Source organism: Xyrauchen texanus, chromosome 40, assembly GCF_025860055.1.
Source record: "Xyrauchen texanus isolate HMW12.3.18 chromosome 40, RBS_HiC_50CHRs, whole genome shotgun sequence".
In the NCBI taxonomy this organism is placed as follows: Eukaryota; Metazoa; Chordata; class Actinopteri; order Cypriniformes; family Catostomidae; genus Xyrauchen; species Xyrauchen texanus.
The window spans coordinates 6,159,179-6,181,215 of record NC_068315.1 but is presented as its reverse complement, the minus strand read 5'-3'; the positions used below and the strand labels follow the sequence as shown (position 1 = coordinate 6,181,215).

The 22,037-nt window shown below is 37.6% G+C and overlaps 2 protein-coding genes across 3 annotated transcripts in view; both read left to right on the top strand.

Moving 5' to 3' along the window:
- Positions 1–9,962: 9,962 nt before the first annotated feature.
- LOC127633488 (60S ribosomal protein L38-like) lies at positions 9,963–15,022 on the top strand. Its single transcript, XM_052112633.1, has 5 exons — positions 9,963–9,986; positions 10,168–10,193; positions 10,641–10,701; positions 14,190–14,312; positions 14,952–15,022. The coding sequence occupies exons 2-5, from the start codon at positions 10,191–10,193 to the stop codon at positions 14,975–14,977; spliced, it is 213 nt and encodes a 70-aa protein (XP_051968593.1). The 5' UTR covers positions 9,963–9,986; positions 10,168–10,190; the 3' UTR covers positions 14,978–15,022.
- A 1,183-nt stretch (positions 15,023–16,205) lies between these two features.
- The window catches only part of LOC127633604 (protein tweety homolog 2-like), a 66,445-nt gene continuing 60,613 nt past the window's right edge, over positions 16,206–22,037 (top strand). For both annotated transcript variants that reach the window (XM_052112824.1, XM_052112823.1), the window contains exon 1: positions 16,206–16,636. In XM_052112824.1, coding sequence (XP_051968784.1) covers positions 16,508–16,636 — 129 coding nt within the window. In that variant the 5' untranslated portion in view covers positions 16,206–16,507. The remainder of the gene's footprint in view (positions 16,637–22,037) is intronic.

Sequence of the window (22,037 nt, the reverse complement as noted above, 5' to 3'; positions counted from 1 at the left end):
ATTAGGCAGATTTTTGTGCGTATCCACAGATGAAATCCTGCAGGTGCCCATGCAAGACACTATCTTCATTTTGAATAGGAACTGCTGCTTATTTTACGGTTAGCATATCATTGTGTCATTCAGTCTTAAGGGCCACTTTAAGAATTGATTGCACCGTAATGTGGAGAATATTGGAGAGCTTTCCTTACCATTGATCGATTTGAATCCTTGTGTTATTAAGGTTACTCTTTATCTACTATATTCCCTCTAACACTGAACTCAATACCTTATCTGAAAATGACTTGCTAAAGTAAGTCCCTGCATTTCTAAAAGCACTCCAAATATTGAATACACCTTTATTCACCATAAAATCTTTCATCAAACACACTTGATGATAACAGGACATGACCATTGTCTCTCACTTCCCCTAAAACCGCCCAACACTGTTGACAGACCAACCTTTGAAAAAAGTTGGGAAAAGTGATGCTGCCCCAGACACTATATGTGCATAATGAACCTTTAATTTCAAAACCATAGGCAACAAACAACTATTCCCACCCCAAACTCAAGCATTGGTTTGGATTTCAATTTCATTCTGTACCGCTAATGGTGCAAAAATTTTAAATCAATTAAAAATAACCCAAATCAAGGAATCTTGAGGGAACAGTCATTGAGTTGCTGTCTACCGAGACATTTTCAAACAACTTTTTTGAACCCAAGCTCATTGCTCCAGGTTGTTTTATGCAGCATAACTCATCATCAAGCATTAAAAGCCAGAGACTGTGGGACTTAACATTCTGGTAAATAACATTCTTAAAGACAATAAATATTTTATGTGTTAGTTCCTGTGCAGCAGAGTAAAACAGGGTAAAAGTTCAGCAGGGCTTGGAGATGACATGAAGACAGAGCTCTGAATGTCTCAAAGGAGCAGCAGCAGGCAACAGCAGAATGCAGAATTACCCCATATTTGAGAAATCATATTGCATATCAGAATGTCCGCATCCACCAAATGTATAAGGCTGTTTTCATTATTGCTATCCTGTCCTTCTGAACTAAATGATATGCTTCCCAGGCTTCAGTCATAAGCAATAAAATGTAGATATACTTTTTTATTATGAGTGAGATTTTTGCCACATTTTATTGACAGATATAGAAGATGGGAAACCATTTGAGGACAAAGCAAATGGGATTGGGATGCGACACAAGCTGCATTCAAACCAGTATCTCTTACTTTCGCACTAATGTTTAACTTAGGGATTTGTACTCACCACTAGGCCATAAAAGAAATGTAGATATCTTTTGACAGAAGGATGGTTTCTATCAAAAGTAGTAGCTCATCAACTAGATTTTTCTTCCACACTATCACTTCACTATCCCCATCGGCCAAAACGCTAAGTGTTGTTTAGTGTATGGGCACGCATCTGGGTAAAATGTCCATGGAGGCGCACCAAAAGCAATGAAAATTCTCTCATCAGTTACTCACCCTCATGCCATCACAGATGTGAATGACTGTCTTTCTTCAGCAGAACACATTTGTAGAAAAATAGAAAAATATCTCAACTCAGTAGGTCTTTAAAATGCAAGTGGATGGTGATCAGACATTTGAAGCTCCAAAAAGCACAGACAGCCAGCATAAACTTCATCCATACAACTCCAGCAGTTAAATTAATGTCTTAATAGAGAATCTATCTAACTATTGCTTTTGGTGTGAAAAAGATCAATATATAAGCACTTTTTAACTATAAATTATCGTTTCCGGTCAGCAGCAGTATGCACGTTCATGTCACGAGAGCACTAAGAAAATTTACATTTACATTTATGCATTGGGCAGACGCTTTTATCCAAAGCGAATTACAGAGCCCTTATTACAGGGACAATCCCTGGAGCAACCTGGAGTTAATTGCCTTGCTCAGGGACACAATGGTTGTGGCTGTGGGGATCAAACCAGCGTCCTTCTGATTAACAGTTATGTGCTTTAGCCTACTACACCACCACCACTCCAGTTCAGGGCTGGACTGGTAATCTGGCATACTGGGCATTTTACCGGTGGGCCGACGCATTTTGGGGCCAATCAGGGGCAGACTGGCCATCGGGAGAACCAAGCGGGCCGGGCCGATTTATCTTCCCAGTCTAGCCCTGGCTGAGTACATGCGGTATCTTGACTCATGTATATGCGTTGCCATTTTACGGACATAATCTCATGTTTTTCTCTTGGTTAAGACATCCAGGATAAGCACACAAATGAACCATTGTGAGTAAAGAGAAGCTTCTGTACAGCATTCCTCCTACTCAGTTGTAATGAATGCTGCTCTTCCAGATGCGTCACACAGGCGTCAGTTATCGAGTGTCTCACATGCCAACGCGATTACGTCACACACGCTTACTGATGCTGACCGTAAAACAATATTGACCTTTTTGCACCAAAAGCAATAATTTTGCTAAAGAAGCCACTGTGGTTGTATGAACTATGTTTATGCTTACTATCTGTGCTTTTTGAAGCTTCAAATGTCTAATCACCATCCACTTACATTTTAAGGACCTACTGGGATCTGGGATGGCATGAAGGTGAATAAATGACGAGAGAATTTTCATTTTTGGGTGAACTATCCCTTTAAATTCTTGCACATATACTGTATGTATATATGCACATTTAACTTTAAAACATTTGTTTTTATTTTTTTACATTTATCATCATCATCATCAATGGGCAGCCATTCTTACATTTAGTAGTGCTGTCAATTGAGCACTGCATTCCAGCCAAGAGCTGTTCTAGACAGCCCTGCTGTCGACCAGAAATTACAAAGTGGGAAGAAAGGCTGGAAGCTGGAATGACAGGCTTCTGGACAGCAGGAAAAGCAGGCAGACACCAGCAGGGATGGGTGGCAGCAGGTTGGCACAGGGCAGACAGATATGGGCAGGAAGGTAGTGCCAGATTGAGAATACGATGACAGGATGCTGACTTTCAGAAGATACTTATGTATGAAGAAGTGATGTAAATGAGAGCGGGAGCTAAAACGTCATGAATGTTGATAACTCAGGATCCTTCTCTTGAGACCGCTGGTGCAAAATTTTTATTGACACTCACCAAGTTTATGATTTAGAATTAGGGATGATACTTCTATGGAATTTCCATAATCTGTTTTAATTAAATTGATCAGTTCATTGATTCGGCGTCACATTAGAAGTGAAACTATTAAATTAACATTTATCTTGATCACTTTAGTAGCAATGTTTCAAACCCTCTGACAGACCACCACTGCCGTCGATAAGTTTAATCGTTTAAATTAGTAACAACAGTTATCATTAGCATTCCTTCTTACAGTAAAATAATAAAAATAAAAGCAATAATTGAGTGAAATCACTGCACATCTACAGAAGACTTGAAACCAGCAGTGATTGGCCTGTAAAATTCATATCACACAGTGAAAATTGTCCCTCTTGCCTCCCTAAAACGATGTCCTTCATTCTCTGAAGACAGTGTGATTGCTTTTCGATAACATCTTATAACTTAGAATGTAAGAATCAATACTAAAGGATCAATGCACATAATGCATTTAAAGACTAGGGAAATTCCCTGGTCAACAGGAGTGTATGAATTCAGCACCAATGCGACTGTTTAAATATATTTTTGCAGATATAAAAAAAAAATATTTGTTGACCTAGATTAGTCTCGGCCTCAGATAACACCCACAGACTCGTCACAGTCTGCCTACAGACTGCCTGATGTTGCACTCAAAGTTCTGCTTTGTTTTCTGTGTGAGAAATAAGTACAAATTAGTATGACTTTTGCATGGACATTAATTCAGGTCAAAATCCACACAATTCTTCAGTGTTTTACATTTATGCATTTGGCAGATGCTTTTATCCAAAGCAAGTTACAGTGCACTTACTACAGGGACAATCCCCCCCAGAGCAACGTGCCTTGCTCAAGGGCCCAACAGTGGCATCATGGTGGTGCTGGGGCTTGAACCCCCAACCTTCTGGTCAGTAACCCTGAGCCTCAACCACTGAGCCACCACTGCCCCAATACAAATATTTATTTTGAATGTGTTTTACCATTTCAGGCTATTATTGTTGTATTTTTTATTTCAGATTTACCCACCCCCTAGCAACACCTGTTGTTGGTTGTGGTCTCTTCCTGTCTTAGGTGGCTCTTAGCCAGACAAAGTTGCAAAATTAACCAGCCTTTATGCAGATCATCATAAGAATAGGCCTTGATGTTCACAAGAACACTTAAATGTGGTTCAATTCCATTTACAACTTTCAAATACTCAGCAGATCCTTTGTAAACATAATAAATTATTAAAAGATAGAAAATTCCATGTCAAACCCACCAGTGCTATTCTCACTCCGAGGTGCTCTTGTCGTAATCCACTACACAGATGTATACATTACCATTCCAGCGAAGCCCTACAGCACTAAAGGCAAAATTAAGTTTAGCAAAACTAATGATGCTTGGAAGAACCTTGCCTCTTATTCTCGTTTGTGGTTCCATCAGAATCCAAACCATGATTGATCACTTCTGTCTATGCACACAGAGAAGCTTGTGTTTGTCTCACCTGAATGGCTGAGTGATGAACTGCGTGTCATTACCTACGATGAACGTTATTCAACGTTATTCATATAGAGTCAGCAAACTTGGCATACATCTACACTAATGGCTCAAATACATTATGTAACAAAAGCACTGTGACGCATCGGTAGTCAGTCGGTTTGAACTTTAATTTGTTTCGATGCAAAGATACATTTTTAAAAATTGAAAAAATAAAAGGCTTATCTAAAAAAAGAAAGGCTTTATATATAAAAATAAAAGGCTTAAAATCTTAAGAGATAGATTTACTTAGCCTTTTATTGTTCCAAGACTTTCTTTCTTCCACAGAACACAAGAGGAGATGTTAAACAGCCTCAGTCACCATTTACTTTCAATTAGTTTTACTATGTGAGAATACTGAATATGCTGTTCAATAAACTAACCAGATCCTTTATCGTAACTAGATTTTTAAATGTTCTGAAGAAAATGTGAGTGATGCTTGTCCAAGCAAAACTCACCTTCAACATAGTACGTTATTGTGCATGGTTGCCAAGGGGTTGCTAAGCAGTCGTGAGGGTGTTCTGAGAGGTTACAATATGAGCACACACCCATCTATGATATTCTGGACCCTAGATATGGTTTAAAATCAATTTTAATTTCATTTTAATACATAAACTTTAATTCAAATATTTTAAGTTTTATTAATTTATTCTTTAAAGATTACAAAATTCAAGTTAAATCAAATGTGTTATAATAATAAAATCTTAAGTATTTTGTGTCTACATTACATTCTTTTCTACCATTGTATATTTTTGGGAGACTCATAAGAGGATTTTTGGGACTCATAAGAACTAAAATCATCATATTTGTCCTCATAAATCATTAGACATCATTTTGTGAATAAGATTGTTGTGCCTTATCAGCTTTAATTGAAGATGAAACAGTCCTGTGGTATCTTTCTCCTTACTTTCTCTCTCTCAATACCAATACTGTAAATCTTAAATCTGATTATAATCTCAGTGCAAGCAAATTAATCAAAGATATACATGTTTCCAGTTTTTAGTACATCTTTGGAATTGAGGAATTAATCCAGTTTGTAATTGTACTGTATATGGGAAATGCATGCTCTGTTAGTGGTAAAAGAGTGCCCTCTCTCCAATCTTTCCCCTTTCATCCATGAATCTCTCCTCTATTTGGTGAGCAGCACCTGCCATCTAGTGCCACTGCAACCAAAGTGACGGTGAATAAAGATACTGATATAGAAAACATGAAAGCTTTTTGTGAACTGGTCTGATGTGCCCTAATCATCCATCTGAAATATGATTTTCAGATTTAAAATGTAATGAACAACCTGCACCAAACACCATTGTTAACTCCAGACTACGGTCAAAAAGGATTTAATTAGTTCCCTGAAAGCAAGCAGCAAATACACTGAGCCAAATGAACCTCATCAACATGTGGCTCAGTGCAAAGTACAGTGCTGAGGGATCTGCCCTATGCCTTCTACGTGGACCGAAACACATATGAGGCTATAGGATGGTAATTAGAGTGAAGAGGGCAGTGGTGGTCTACCTTTATTAATTATAGGCTGTTTCACTCAAGAATCCGACATGTGGGGGGAAATCAACTCATAAGTCAGATGTGTGAATTATTGATGTGCGTGAGCAGCATGACAGATGTGCATAGCTTGTCTCAGCTTACATTTACATGTATTCATTTGCCAGACACTTTTATCCAAAGTAACTTGGCCTATACTGTTCAGCTTCAGGAACTAAATCTGAACTTCATCTAAAAAAAACGACTTGGCATGTGTGTAGTGCACAATTTTTTTTGCTAAAACAGCACCAAAGCATTAAATTCTTGAAACTTTAGAGGTATTGACTACTATTGACTACAACGCATCACTAAAAGACTTATTCAAATAACAGCACTAGTATAAGTTACTGAAAAATAACCTTCTTTGCCATACCAAGGTACAGTGATTGTATCAGATGGTAATACTGTGGTTCTCATGCATAATACAAGATACATGTACTTAATTTTGATTGTATTTATTTATGCGTGTGCTGTCCGAAATCTGAATGATTCACACACTGAATCACGAGCTGATTCAGATAGATTTGCTAGCCTGAATCACTTCTATTCATTAGAAAAGGAGCAATTCTGCTGAATTCACGTATTGGACATTGCTGGCTCTGAATCTAAACATCGGACAAAACAAGGGACAAACTACATCAAAATAGTAATAAGGACAACTGGCTCTAACAAGGACAGAAAGAGATGTGGAAGGCCAGATGTATAACTAAACAAGAGAAGGACATCAGAGAAATAAACCCCTCACATGTCCTCAGCTGACAGCTTCATTTAATTCTACCCACTCAACACCAGTTTCATATACAACAGTAAAGAGAAGACTCAGGGGTGCAGCCTTATGGGTAGAATTGCAAAGAAAAAGCCATTTTAGAACAGAAAAACAAAAAGAAAATGTTAGAGTGGTAAAGGGAACATGGACTTTGGACAACAGATAATTGGAAAAGAGTGTTATGGATCTCAACCCCATTGAGCATTTGTGGGATCAGCTAGACTGTAAGGTGTGTGAGAAGTGCCCGAAAAACAGCCACATCTATGGCAAGTGCTACAGGAAGTGTGGGGTGAAATGTCACCTGAGTATCTGGACAAACTCACAGCTAGAATGTCAAGGATCTGCAAAGCTGTCATGGCTGCACATGGAGGATTTTTTGATGAGAATTCTTTGAAGTAGTTTAAGAAGGTTTGTAATTTTTTTCAAATTGTAATAGTACATTTACAAAGTTTTAATGTCCTGACTATATATTGTGATCAGTTGAATGCCACTTTGGTGAATAAAAGTACCAATTTCTTTCTATAGGAGCAAAATCTGTGCATTATTCCAAACTTTTGGTCGCCAGTGTCACTTATACCAATTTGCTCATGTGTCACTTTTACCAATTCAATGACTACAAATATAACATTTACGACAATTTTCTAATTTTGATTTAGTGAAGCTTGAATATGTACATTGTGTCTCTGGTCTCATCATTATATATTTATGGATTCAAATATCATTTTGAAAAGTACTGATCAATATCTTAATTTCATGTGACGGGGTTGAGGTGTTAAACTTGATGATACCAACCTGACTATAATTCACTGCAAAATATTAATACAAATTAAAAGGGGATCGTGACTAATATATATATATAGAGAGAGAGAGAGAAAGTGTGCACATGTACAAATTACGTGAAGTGCATCAGGGACATGGCACAATGTTTTGTATAAGATAGAAATAAGACATTCTTTTTTTATAAAGATTATTTTAATGCATTAATTATTGTATTATAAATGTCTGGGGTGCTGAAAAATGACAAAATCCCAGGAATGACCCACATTTAAAAACACTTTTTTTTTGTTCACCTAAATAAAACGAAAAAGAAAGAAATACAAAAATGTGTCTCTCTTTAATTCAAATAATACATTAATCAAGCAAGCTACGTTTTGTTATGAAAAGATCTACAAGTTTGGGTTAGTTGGGTTGGTGAAATCGGAGGTAACATTGATAATAAATAAACAAACATGTACACTCAAGAATGTAAAATAAATAATAAACATTAAAAAAATCAGGCTACGCCCATGACGTACAGTATTACAGGACTCCTGCCCCAAACCCTGTGGTGGACCAACAACTGGCTGACGACCTGAATGTGTTCTACTGTAGATTTGAAAGGCTCAATTTCAGACACCTCACCTGCTCTGACCTTCACTTCACACAAACACCTGCAACCCCCTATCCTGCTACTCAACCTGCACTTAAGATCTGTGAAGAAGAGGTGTACCATGTCTTCCGAAAACAAAAGACAAGCAAAGCACAGGGCCCAGATGGTTTTTCACCTGCATGTCTTAGATCCTGTGCTAACCAACTGGCCCCCATTTTCACACATATCTTCAATAGATCACTGGAGCAGTGTTAAGTCCCATGCTGCTAACACTCAATCATCATTCCTGTCCCAAAGAAACCAAAAATCACAGGACGTAATGACTACTGACCTGTCGTCTTGACTTCTGTGGTCATGAAATCATATGAGGGACTGGCGGTGGCCCACTTGAAGTACATCACTGGACCCTTTCTAGATCCCCATTAATTTGATTAACGAGCAAACAGTTCTGTGGATGATGCAGTCAACATGGGATTGCATTATATCCTGCAACATCTAGACAGACCGGGGACATATTCTAGGATCCTTTACGTGGACTTCAGTTCGGCTTTCAACACCATCATCCCAGCTATACTCCAGACTAAACTACACCAGCTCTCTGTTCCCTTGTCTACCTGTTAGTGGATTACCAGCTTTCCGACGGACAGGCAGCAGCTTGTGAGACAGGGGAAACTCACTTCCAGCACCTGTACAATCAGCACTGGTGCCCTCAAGGGATGTGTGCTCTCCCCACTACTCTTCTCCCTCTACACCAATGACTGCATCACCAAGGACCCCTCTGTCAAGCTCCTGAAGTTTGCAGATGACACCACTGTCATCGGCCACATCCGATATGATGATGAGTCTGCATACAGAAGGGAGTTTGAACAGCTGCCCTCCCTTCAAGTACTACACACTTCCAGAATGAGGAAAACGGCTGGAAAAAAAAATCACTCTGGACCCCACTCACCCTGCCCACTACCTTTTTGAACTGTTGCCTTCTGGCCGACGCTTCAGAGCTCTGAGCACCAGAACCGTCAGGAACAGGAACAGTTTTTACACTCAGGGTATCCATCTCATGAACAGTTAAAACTGCCCCATTGAGCAATATTCACACATCCAACCTCTTCTGCCATTACATTCCCTTGCACTGTATCCAATAGATTTGTACTACATATGTGTGTGTGTGTGTGTGTGTGTGTGTGTGTGTGTGTATGTATATATATCTTATTGTGTATTCTATACATATTATATATTCAATTTAATTTTTTTATTTATTTTTGTATTACATTTTTTATTTTCATAATTTTATATGTCTTGTTGCTGTTTTGTATTGTTGTGCACAGGAAGCTCCTGTCACCAAGACAAATTCCTTGTATGTGTAAGCATACTTGGCAATAAAGCTCATTCTGATTCTGATTATATGTAAGTGGCCAAACCTCATTTTGTTAATGTCAGAGGCAACTGAAAGAAAAGAAAGAGACCCTTCTAATAAATTGAATAAATACATACACCGAGATAATAATTTTCTTTGAAAGTGCATATTTAAATAGAATTCCTAAGAAATTAACAAGATAATGGTTGATCTGTCTTGCAAATAGTGCACTTAGTTTTCTGCCATGATAAACAAACCCATGCCGCACCAGTAGATGTCACTGTGAATTTAGACCACTCCAGATCGAAAGTCCCTCTTGAGCCACCGTAGCTGGTTTATAAACTACGTTTACGCGGAAGTCCCGCCCTTTTTCCCCTCGCTCGCAAGCTGTGTAAGTGTTAGCAGTTTAGCACTGTCAAAATAATCCATTTAAATCTGCATCAATCCCTTAATGTACATTTTACAGACATATACAAAGTGAAAGCACAAGTGTAAATGTATTATTAAACAGAGTATTTGCCTGAAGTTGTGCGTAATAGTATTGTAATAAAGTCAGTTTTGCTTCCTTGCAGGGTCCAGTCGCAGCTCTAACGCAATGGTAAGGATCCGTTTGTATGTGCAGTTTTTGTATTAACTGATGCTCTTACACTTGTTTGCTGCTTTAGTGATATTTAGTTGATTATTTTGTCATGGTGTGCTTTAAAATAATACTTCGAAAGCCATGTTGCTAGCTAATAGTGTAATTCTCATCTATGTTATGTAGCGATTTAAACCTCAGTTTGCCCTGAGTATCATATAGATGGGTCGAATGTGTTATGTCCAGATGCTTTTTTATGGATAAATGACATGTTTTGGAATAACCGTGACATGTTAGCATCTAACAGGACTGTTCAGATCACACCTTTCACATCTTTAGAGTGCACTATGTGTGAAATGCAACAGTCCGTTGTGTAATGAATATCAGGATGTTGAAGTAAATTTAGATTTAAAACATGTTTAATTGACTAGTTTGTGTCTTGTACGTATGCTCTATCTATCTGTCTAGCCACGCAAAATTGAAGAAATCAAAGATTTCCTGCTTACAGCAAGGAGGAAGGATGCCAAGTGTAAGTTACATTTAAATGACCATTCATGTGCTTCTGTTTATGGGCCTTTCAATTGGGCTTTCTCATAGTTCTGATGCTTGGTTGCTAAATTTTGGGACTGATAGTTTGCATGGGTATGGTTCACGGTTGGGGTTTTTTGATGATAGAACGGTTTACTCTTTAAGTTGGTGGTTTAACGTCACGGAGGATAAGGATTGAAGTGCAGATGAATCACTATGGGTCTGCTATGCATTTTGACACATGTAAAAGTAATCAATCTAGATTTTCCCATTTAAGGGATAGTTTACCCATAAATGAAAATTTGTCTTCATTTTTTTAACCCTTGTGCCATCCCAGATGTGTATTACTTTCTTTTGCAAAACACAATGTTAGATTTGAGAAGGATATATCAGCTCTTTGGGTCGATTGCACCAATACCAATTTTTTTCTCTTCCGATTCCAATATATGAAATCTCTGTATTGCCCGATCCTTTTCCGATTTTTTTTCTTTAGAATAATACGTTTATATTATTGTGTGGAACTAATTGGGGGTACACTGTAATATGTAAAGAAACGCAGATCTCTATACATTATTTGAATATAAATGTATAGTCTAATAACGAAAACAAACTAGTTTACTGAATAGTGTAGCAGCAAATTTAACAGTGACTCCACTCTTTAGTGTTCAGTAGAAAAGGCCGTTTTTGTTTGTTGCTAAATTTTTGTATCTAGATTTTAAAGGATTCAGATCTAATATATATATATCATATTTCATATACCATATACCCATTTCAAAAGCCTTTCTAGGTGCTCTTCTCCCAAGAGTTATTGGTGATTAGCATTCGTGCATGTCGCCACCTACTGGGGAGGCAGGATTTATAGGAAAGTGCTTAATCTGATCTGTTTTCACCTACACCTATCATATCTGAAGACATGGATTTAACCTCTGTAGTCATAAAGATTACTTTAATGCTGCCTTTATGTTTGTTTTTGAGCTACAAACTTTGAGACCATGTTGACATTGTATGGACCTACAGAGAGCTGAGATATTTTTCTGGAAGTCTTAGTTTGTTTTCTGCTGAAGAAAGTCAGTCAAGCTGGGATGGTATGAGAGCAAGTAAGTGATGAGAGAATTTTTGTATTTTTTGGTGAACTATTCCTTAACATAATGGAAAAGTGGGAGGCAAAAATTGTTTTATAAGGCCATCCAAAAACAGTTTGCTTTAAAGTAATTTTGTAGGGTTTTATAGTAGTTAGAATTTAATATTGTTTTTAAGTTTGCAAGTTGTCCAAACACATTGGGCCTGTTCTGTGGCCACTGTGCATTTACACGCTTGCTAGAACAATGATGAACCAAGTGCTGAGTTTCGCATCTCTCTGAAACGCCAGTTCCACCGGTTCACTGACACTTACCGACGTGTACATCTCTGCCTGATTGTCAGTTCTCAAAAAATGCATGCTGTATTTTTGTTTGCATACTTGTGGTCATAGAGATATTGAATTGCTGTATAGTGACTAAAAAAAAAATCCATTATTCTGGCTGATGAAATTAACCTAGATTTTTCCATTAATGTTTTGGGAAAGTGGCAGGATAACTGCTAAATATTTTTTAGAAATGTAAGAATTTAAAAAAGTTAAATGCATCAATCTGGTGCACTTAAAGAGCAAAATTATGAGGGTTTGTGCTCTTGTAAACAATTTTCTGTTCAAGTACTAATTTATTCATAAACACATTGGTTGTATAGATATGAATGGGTGACACAGTAAAAAAGTAAAAGCCACAAAGTATAAAGGAGACTAGAACATACTTTTGAGCCAGGGCTCGACGTTAAGCATTGTCATGTGCTTGTACTCCAGGCAAGTAAATTGGTAATTCGCTTGTCTAAGTAAAATGTTACTTGTCCGGAGAGAGAAATGGAAATGTATGTTACATGTTCAAGTAACATGTCCAAGTTTGTTTTAAATATTTTTCTAAAATTATGACCGATGCCCAGCCTAATAGTGTACCTATGCAATTAAATCTATTCTCTGCGACAGAAATGTAAACTGCACTTGGTTGGGGAAGAGACTTTCATGGTAGTCAAATAAAAAAAATCATCCGCCGCCATTAACAGCAGGGATTCTCACACTTCTATGGAATGAGATTTGTTTTTCATCATGTTATTGCAGCACGATCTACCATGTACAATATAGGCTATACATCACAACACCAAAGTTTCAGTAGTTGATGGTGAACCACAACAAATAATAACACTAATATGTTCATTATGGAAGAATGGTTTCAAGTTTTAATTATTCAAGACTAGAAAAAATCAGTGATAAAATAACAGTAAAAAAACGCAATGAATAGAAATAGAAGAAAAATAATAAATTAAGGAAATTCTGTGGGGTTTTTTAGCAGCTTTAACAAATTAACAGCAGTATCAAGTATTCAAGTAAACATTCAGAATGAAATACAACATATAACCTACTACTGGTCTTCACTGTATGATTATAATACATTAATACTTTTTAAAGCAGCTCAAGTGATTCAGTCAACAGTAGACTGACTGAGTGGTAGTGAGATAGATGCATTGCCGAAGAAACAGTGCAAAACAACGTTAGAGATCTTTTGTTATTATGAAGTGTACAATTTTTTTCCGGTTCGTTATGAAACTGTGGCGGGACAAATTAGACTGGCAGGTCGCCACAGTCTAGGTAATTCGAGAGAAACATTGTTTGTTCACCTGTGAGTGCTGAGTGTATTCAGTGTAGACTTCTCATGTTGGCCTGTGATGAAACATAGCAGGCAAAAAAAAAAAAATATAAAAAAATCTTAGTACCATTTTCAGTTTTAGGGCTTACGATACATTTTGAATAGGTTAAAATATATGTATTTATATGTAAAGACTCTGACTACCACCCCTGGAATTCGCGAGTTTGAATCCCAGGGCGTGCTGAGAAGCCTTTATTTTGTCACATATATAGTGACATTTTGTTTTTCACATATCCCAGCAAATCTAGGGTCAGCCATGATACCAAACCCCTGGAGCAGATAGGGTCAAGGGCCTTGCTCAAGGGCCCAACAGTGTCATATTGGCAGTGGTGGGGTTTAAACCCCCGACCTTCTGGTCAGTAACCCAGAGCCGAATTGGCCTGGTTGGTAGGGAGGGTAGAGTCACATGGGATAACCTCCTTGTGGTCGCTATAATGTGGTTCGCTCTCGGTGGGGCATTTGGTGTGTTATGCGTGGATGCCGCTGTGAAGCCTCCACGTCCTATGTCTCCATGGTAACGCGCTCAACAAGCCACGTGATATGCGCGAATTAACTGTCTCAGGCGCGGAGGCAACTGAGATTCGTCCTGCCCCGCTTGGACCCCGCATGGAGTCACTACATCACCACGAGGACTTGGATTGTAATGGGAACTGGGCATTCCTAATTGGGGAGGAGAAAAAAAAACGTGTTTTCAGCATCAGTTTTGCTACTGAGGAAATGCCACTAGTATTGACTATCTCTTTTGCTCCAACAGCCGTTAAGATCAAGAAGAACAAGGACAATGTAAAGTTCAAGGTGCGTTGCAGCAAGTACCTGTACACATTGGTCATCACAGACAAAGAGAAGGCTGAGAAGCTCAAGCAGTCCCTTCCCCCTGGTGAGTCTTCAGAGCAGCCCATAACACCAAAAGAGAAACTACAGTGTTGAAAATAAGTTGATGAGTTTCATTTATTTCTTTGCACAACATTGATTTGATTCTAGCTTACTAGCAGTTAGAAATTGCTTTGCCTTTATGATCAGCATAATTATACAGTATCAGAATTCCTTTTCTGGTCATTCTTAAAAAGATTTACACTGGTGGACATGCAGGTAAAGGAGAATCTGGGCTCAGTGTTTGGATATTTTAGGAACAGAGTTTATAAGTTTTGATTCAGGCAGACAGGTGGACCTTTGGGTATGAATTTATCATTAAACATGATTTATCAATGATCTTTTTTTATCAGTTGCAGTGCTTTTGTCTGTATTTTAATGTGTGCAAGTTGTCCAAACACTTTAGGCCTGTTCTGTGGCCACTGTGCATTTACACGCTTGCTAGAACAATGATGAACCAAGTGCTGAGTTTCGCATCTCTCTGAAACCCCAGTTCCACCGGTTCACTGACACTTGCAGCCATGTATTCCCTTTGATTCATGCTGTTTTTGCCTCTAAAGACATTTAAATATTGAATTGATGTTAAAGTGTGTATATGTATATTTTGTAAACATAGATTTGACCCCCTTTCCCTCTCTTGTTTCAGGTTTGGCGGTGAAGGAGCTGAAATAACTGACTGTCTTGTACAAAATGTTGTAATAAAATTGTGAAAATGAATCTTCTGAGTTGACTGTTGTTTTCCGATGGTTGTTTATTTCTGATCCCTTTTATAAAGGCTTTCTGTAGTGCTTTTTTTTTTTTTTTTTTAAATAAGATCTATTGTTTGCAGTGCATACAAGCTATGACAGTACAGAGGTATTAAATGATCAAGTACATGCAGGGTTGGGGTAATGGAATACATGTAACAGGATTACATATTTCAAATACAAAATATAAGTAACTATTCCACTACAGTTACAATTTAAATAATTGATCAGAGTAGTTACATTCAAAAAGTATTTTGATTACTGAAGAGATTATTTTGCATTTTGTTGTCATTTGTTTTATTTAATATTTAGTCCTTTCAGATGGAAAAATGTATACTTATAAATGATGTGATCCAAAGTGCATTTGAACAGTGACGAAACACAAATTCATACGAGCAGACAAGTATGTTTGGAGCAGAAGAAATAAGAATAAACCTTGTGTAAATTGTCAGCTTTATGCTAAGCTGAAATGCCATTTTAGCAACTTTACATGCATGTTACCAGGCATCGTCAAAATGTGGAATATAACAACTTGAACTCGCACCAGTTTTCTGTTATTTCCTGCCTTCAAGCTTAGTGCTGAGAAAATGCAGACATGTTAGCTATACTTCCTGATACTGACATGACAAAAAATGCTGGTAATTTAAAGTACTTCACCTTAAAGAGACCAAACATCAACAATGGCATCTGAAACATGGTTAATGAGCCTAATAACTGTTCTCCCAAAGCTTTGTGTAGTCTAAGGAACTTTACAACTGATTATTCAATCTGTAACTTGTGTGTACACATGTTTGAAAGCATTGTATGTTAGCAATGTCGTTTCAAGTTATTTTTGCCATTGTCTGCAACTACTCAAGTTGTCCAGTAGATGACAGCATTTGTCAACTATATTAAAATTAATTAGTTCGGATTTTATTCGATTTTAAAGCTGTTTAAATGGAACCACTAGGCTTGTATTCCTTCTAATTGACCCCCATAAAGATTAAGACTGGTTATATATATATATATATGTGTGTGTTGAATCTTTGTATCAGTGCAATAAAGCTACCATCAAAAATGTTTTCTTCTATTCAAGCGCGTTCCCGCCATTCAATCGTGCGCTCATTCAAGCGCGCTCCCGAGTTTCTGGCTCATTTGACGAACTTCGCGGAGACGCGCCGGGAATGGCAGCGGCTGACGGGTCGGCACGAGACCAGGATTTAATGCAATAATTCCACATGTTTCGTTTATTCTAATGGACTGCGCTTTGAGGAAATGTTCACATATCTTTATATGTCCCCTTTCAGCACTTTCGTTTCGGTCCGGGATCTCTCTAATGTCTAAACACAAAGCTTTTATTTGAGAAGACACTGAAGAGTCGCGTAAACGCGAAAGAAACACCGTTGTCCGTCTCTGTTTGGGAGGGACAGTGATTTGTTCGTTCTCGCTACTTTTGGTTTATTATTGTGGCTGAAGAATGTCTTCTGCACAGATGAATTATATCGCTCCTTGGTGGAGTTACTGGCTTAATCAGTTTCCTCATGTGAATTTGAGGTTTCAGCCCGTGGATCACACGTTTAAACCTCAAGAGGAGAACTACCAGCAGGTCAGATAATAAACTTAAGACCTTTTTTATTTTTTTACTGTGATGTGAAGTATTATGTTAAATGGGCTTGTATGCATTGCACGTTCACTCTGAAGGTCTGTTTGGGATCCGAGAGACCCAAAAGTACCCTTAAGTAGCACAAACTGTAACGCTGAACTATCAGGTTGACGCTTCTGTGAGAACTGATAACATGTTTCAGAAGTTCTCGGTGACAAGTGATGGACTGAGTTTGGGGTCATAGGCTCCTAATAAAACATCAATGAAAGACATGCATGTCTGTTAGATGTGCACACTGCTCCAGCACAATTCTGCCAGTTTTCTATTTAGATTTGGGGTATTGCATTTTTCAATATGACCCCAAACACTGTTCTGCATTACTACTATCCTATTGCTGAAAATGTAAAGAGGGTTAAAGCTTCAGTAGTTTTGTAGTTGATTTTGATTAGATCAGAGAGGGAAATGTAAAATATTTGAAGGGGAATGAGTAGGTTAATTAAAACAAGTGCTATTGATACTTTACATGTACAGCATTGGGCTCTCTGACAGGACTGTCGTCAACAGAGAATGTTGTCCCACCAATGTCTTCTATGGTATAGCCTTATCATTGGACTCACATTGGCCCCAGTTTCTGGGACCCCAGCAACAAATAAAATCAAACTCAAAAGAACATGAGGGTTAAATGGCCTATTTTGAGGGAGGGAGTGAGTGGGAAACTCTAGAGATTTCAGTCCTCTAGACCTGCATCAATAAGAAGCACCTGTTTCTTGTCTCTGTCCGTGGTGCTCTTAATAGCAGTGACATAGACAAATGCTGTAAACTGTTTGTTTATGGTCACTGAAGCCAGAAAATGACTACTATGGAAAAAAAGTTATTGTTTAAATGGCCTTTCCTATCTTCGTTTAATGTTTGGAGGCAATTAGAATACATTTGTAGGTTGGCATGCCAAAATCGTGTGAAAAGTTTGGCTCTGTGATGCTATCAAAACATTGCTGTGTTTGTTTGAGCATCCTGAGAAACCCAAATAGTAGATTGGCCCAACCAATGCCGTTAGTTTGGGGCGGGACTATTTTTTGATCACCAATGGGAGACTGGGGGAGTGTTTGAGAAATTGTTTGAACAGTCATTCTGTTTGGTATCGCTTGTGGCGCAGAAATTCTACACTTCACCTTTAGAAAAAGACAAAACAACTTGTTCCGGAAGTAAAAATCGCATTTATTTATTTATTTCATAGGGGAACATTTGGTGAACCAATGGTATATCAGTCTGCATTTTTTTTTTTTTTTTTTACTTTATTTAAAATAAAAGAAATCATGTTTAATAGTAGAATTTGTGGTGAGGAACTTCACTACCCATGACCCTGAGAAGGAAAATCCACCAATCAGAGAGTCACTGCAAACATAGTGCACCAAAAGAGCCCTGCAGTGACTGCCCACTTCCATAATGTGCTGTGAATGATGCAATTAAGTTGGTCTCCTTGCATTCTTGAACTACTTGTATATTAATATATATCTGAATATTTTGCAATACACTTTTAATCAATGGTTTTATATTTATCAACTTTTAATCAATGGTTTTATATTTTTCCATAATTTATATTTTGATAATATAAGTTGCAGTGCTTCATGGGATTGTAGTTCATTCCCTCACTGTCTTGTACACAGCGTTGTACCTTCTGGCTTTTTGTCAGATTTTTCTAAACAAAATATATATATTATATGTTGCTAATCATCTCAGAGCTAGTTGGTTTTGTTCATGGCTTAGAACGCTTTTATGAAGGATTTTATGAAATCCCTATAGACAGAAATGTTTTGGGGGAAAATACTTCCAGAACCAAGAAGGCTGAAAAAGTGGGCAAACGCTGTTGCTCTGTATAGCAATATTATATATAACTGGAGTCGACTCAAATAGACTCTATTTCCCAGTCTGAAAGTTGCAACAGTCTCTGTGAGTGTGCTCACGGGTTACTTCGTTGACCTGTATCTGCCTCCAGTTGATTAGAGATGGAATGAGAGTGAACGTGAGAGGGAATGGGGGGCAGAGTGCTCATTTCTGTAGCTGTCTGTTTCCATTAAGGCAGATGGTGTAAAGAGAGGCAGAGCAAGACCAGAAACTGTGGTGTAAGATCAGGCCCTCATGCTGTGCCCTCCACCGTCTGTGAATCAACACTGGGGTGTTTTCATATGGCCTGAGGGATCCCTCTTCATAACCCATTTCCCCCCAGTTTGTGAGTCTAAATGCTTGGTTCCAGCTGACACTGTTTTTTGAATCCTAATATAGCTCTTCAGCTGAACAGAAAACAGTGGAGGGAGCGATTATCTCTTTCCTCTCTGGGGTTTCAGCTCTGGCCTTGAGAGAATATGAATATGAGTTCTTTGTAAAGCTAGAAACTGTCGTGCTTTATATCTAGTAATTGTAAACCTTTATTATGAGCACCAGGCTGTTGATATGTTTTTCAATAGAAACCCAGAGTAGTTTTGCTGACACCAAATGTTTAGAGAGGAAAATCTATTGGTAATAAGTAAATAAATGAAATCAGTTTGGCTTCCATTGCTTGTTCTGAAATTGTTCCAGTCACATAATTTGTGGTCATTCTTGTCAACTTAACTTGATGTCCATGACACAAAATTATGTTTTTATATTTTATTACTGTGAAAGAAGTATGATTCAATTATGATCAATTATGAAAGAAGTATGATTCAATACCACCACCGTGGTATGTTCAGTTTCATCATACCACGGTGGTGGAATGACCTTCCCAACTCAATCCGGGAAGCTAACTCACTCTCTATCTTCAAAAAACGGCTAAAAACACATCTTTTCCAAAAGCACTTAACCGGTCAATAAAAAAAAAACAATAAAAAATAAAACAAAATAAAAATATTTACATTACTTGTTGCACTTAAATCTGTTTTGTATACTATTATGATGATAGTGAAACTTTGTAATATGGCACTTTTTGTACCACTGTCTCCCTAAGATGATTCGCTGATGTTCTTCCTCTTTTGTAAGTCGCTTTGGATAAAAGCGTCTGCCAAATGAATAAATGTAAATGTAAGCCAAAAAACGTACATGACATGAATAAATATTTATTGAGTAAACCATTATTTTGCAGAGGGGGGTCAAAAGGACAATTGTCACTAGTGGTTAATTGTTCTGAAGCGATATGGTAGTTTTGGGTGAGAAAAAGATCAAAATGTAAGTCATTTTTACTGTAAATCTACACTTTCATTTCTGCATTCTGGTGTGGAAGTGACTCATTTTCACATTCAGTCACTTACCGGTCGGGGCTGGGCAAAGGTCTGATAGACGAGAAAACAATCACTGCTCATGACTGAATCACTTGAGCTGCTTTAAAAAGTATTAATGTATTATAATCATACAGTGAAGACCAGTAGTAGTTATATGTTGCATTTCATTCTGAATGTTTACTTGAATACTTGATACTGCTGTTAAAATGTTTTAAAGTGGTTCATCAAAGCACAGACATTTCTTAATTGGTATTTTTTGTTCTATTGTTTTTAATCTATTTCTATTCATTGCTGTTTTTATTGTTTTTTTTTATTACTGACTGTTTACTAAGAACTTGAAACCATTGTTCCATAATGAACATATTAGTTAGTGTTATTATTTGTTGTGGTTTTGAAGCTGGTATTGAGAATCGTCAAATTTCACTATCGACTACTGAAACTTTGGTATTGTGATGTATAGCCATTATTGTACATGGTAGATCGTGCTGCAATAACATGATGAAAAAGTAGATTTCATTCCATAGAAGTGTGAGAATCCCTGCTGTTAATGATGGCGGCTTTTATTTATTTGACTACCATGATAATAGTCTCCTGCCCAACCCAGTGCAGTTTACATTTCTGTCGCAGATAATTTAAATGATTGCATGGGTGCATTAGGTTGGGCATCGGTCATAATTTTATAAAAATGTAAACTTATAAACATAAACTTTGACATGTTACTTGAACATGTAACTTAAATGTCCTTTTTTCTCTCCAGACAAGTAACATTTTACTTTGACAAGCAAATGACTAATTTACATGTCTGGAGTACAAGCACATGACAATGCTTAACGTCGAGCCCTGGCTCAAATGTATGCTCTAGTCGTGTTAAAGTCCATCTCGTTTATGCTTTGTGGCTTTGAATTTTTGACTGCGTCATCACCGTTCATATCTATACAACCAATGTGTTTATGAATCAATTACTACTAGAGCACACATTTTTTTTACAAGAGCACAAAGACTCATAGATATAGCCTTATAATTTTGCTCTTAAAGTGCACCAGATTGATGCATTTAACTCTAAAATGTAAAACTTTTTTCTGGGAAATACTGGGATATGTGTTTTTGCATTGGATGGGTAACAGGACATCTGTCCATTTGATTCACCTATTTCCTGCAGAGATGTATCACTAACAGCTGTTTTTTCTTTTTCTTTTTTTCTACATCTCTGAGGAAGCATCTGTTTGGTTCACACCATAAAGGAAGGCTTGTGTCACATACTTTATTTAAAGACCATTGTAGTCATTTGTTTGCAGTTTTGTGGTTAGGGTTATTTTGTATTTGTAATAAAATAGCAATTTTAAAGGAAATGTGAGTAGTTTTTGCCTGTGCAAAACATGCCGCCATGATGCTGGAGTGTTCTGGGTGGTTGCCAGGGTATTGCTGGGCTGTAGCTAAGGTGATGTGAATAGTTATTAGTGTGTTAAAGTGTTGCTAGGTTATTCTAGGTGGTTGCTAGGTAGTTGCTTACTGGCCCATGTCAAATGAGCTCATCCCCTGTCAGGTCCCTTCTTCAATATTATTATTTTATTTTAATTTTTTTTCCTGTTGTGTTGTCTACCAGGTACAAATTATATGTCCAATCACAACAAGCTGCATGATTTGAAGTTTAATTTGTGTCCGTAGCACAAACAGTGTAGGATGAGTTACATTTTGAAGTTTAATTTTTTTTTAGTTAGGTTTTTTAAAAACAGCATATTCACAAGATAAGCATATAGGACGCAACTCAAGCCCAGAGCACACCACAACTATCTGTAGCACGTCCATTCGTCCCTGACTGAAGTTACAATCCCGAAATTCCTTTGCAAACTCACACACGATTATTTGTGATAGCATGCCAACTAACATCGTGAAAGAAAGGGCTTGTGTCTACCCCTTACAAAAAATCTAGTGTTTGGGCACACTAGTGCAAACTTGCCGCAAATTTGCCACTCGTTATTTTCACATGTATGAATGAATTTTGTGCTGCGACGGAATATCTAGTTCAGTCGAGGCTTTATTCCAAACCAATTTAGCCACAGTACTGAATAAACACCTAGGATTGTTGTAGTTATTTTCTATGAGTTTGCTAACATATGCTGTCTGTAGCTACAGACACTATCCTTCCATGAACC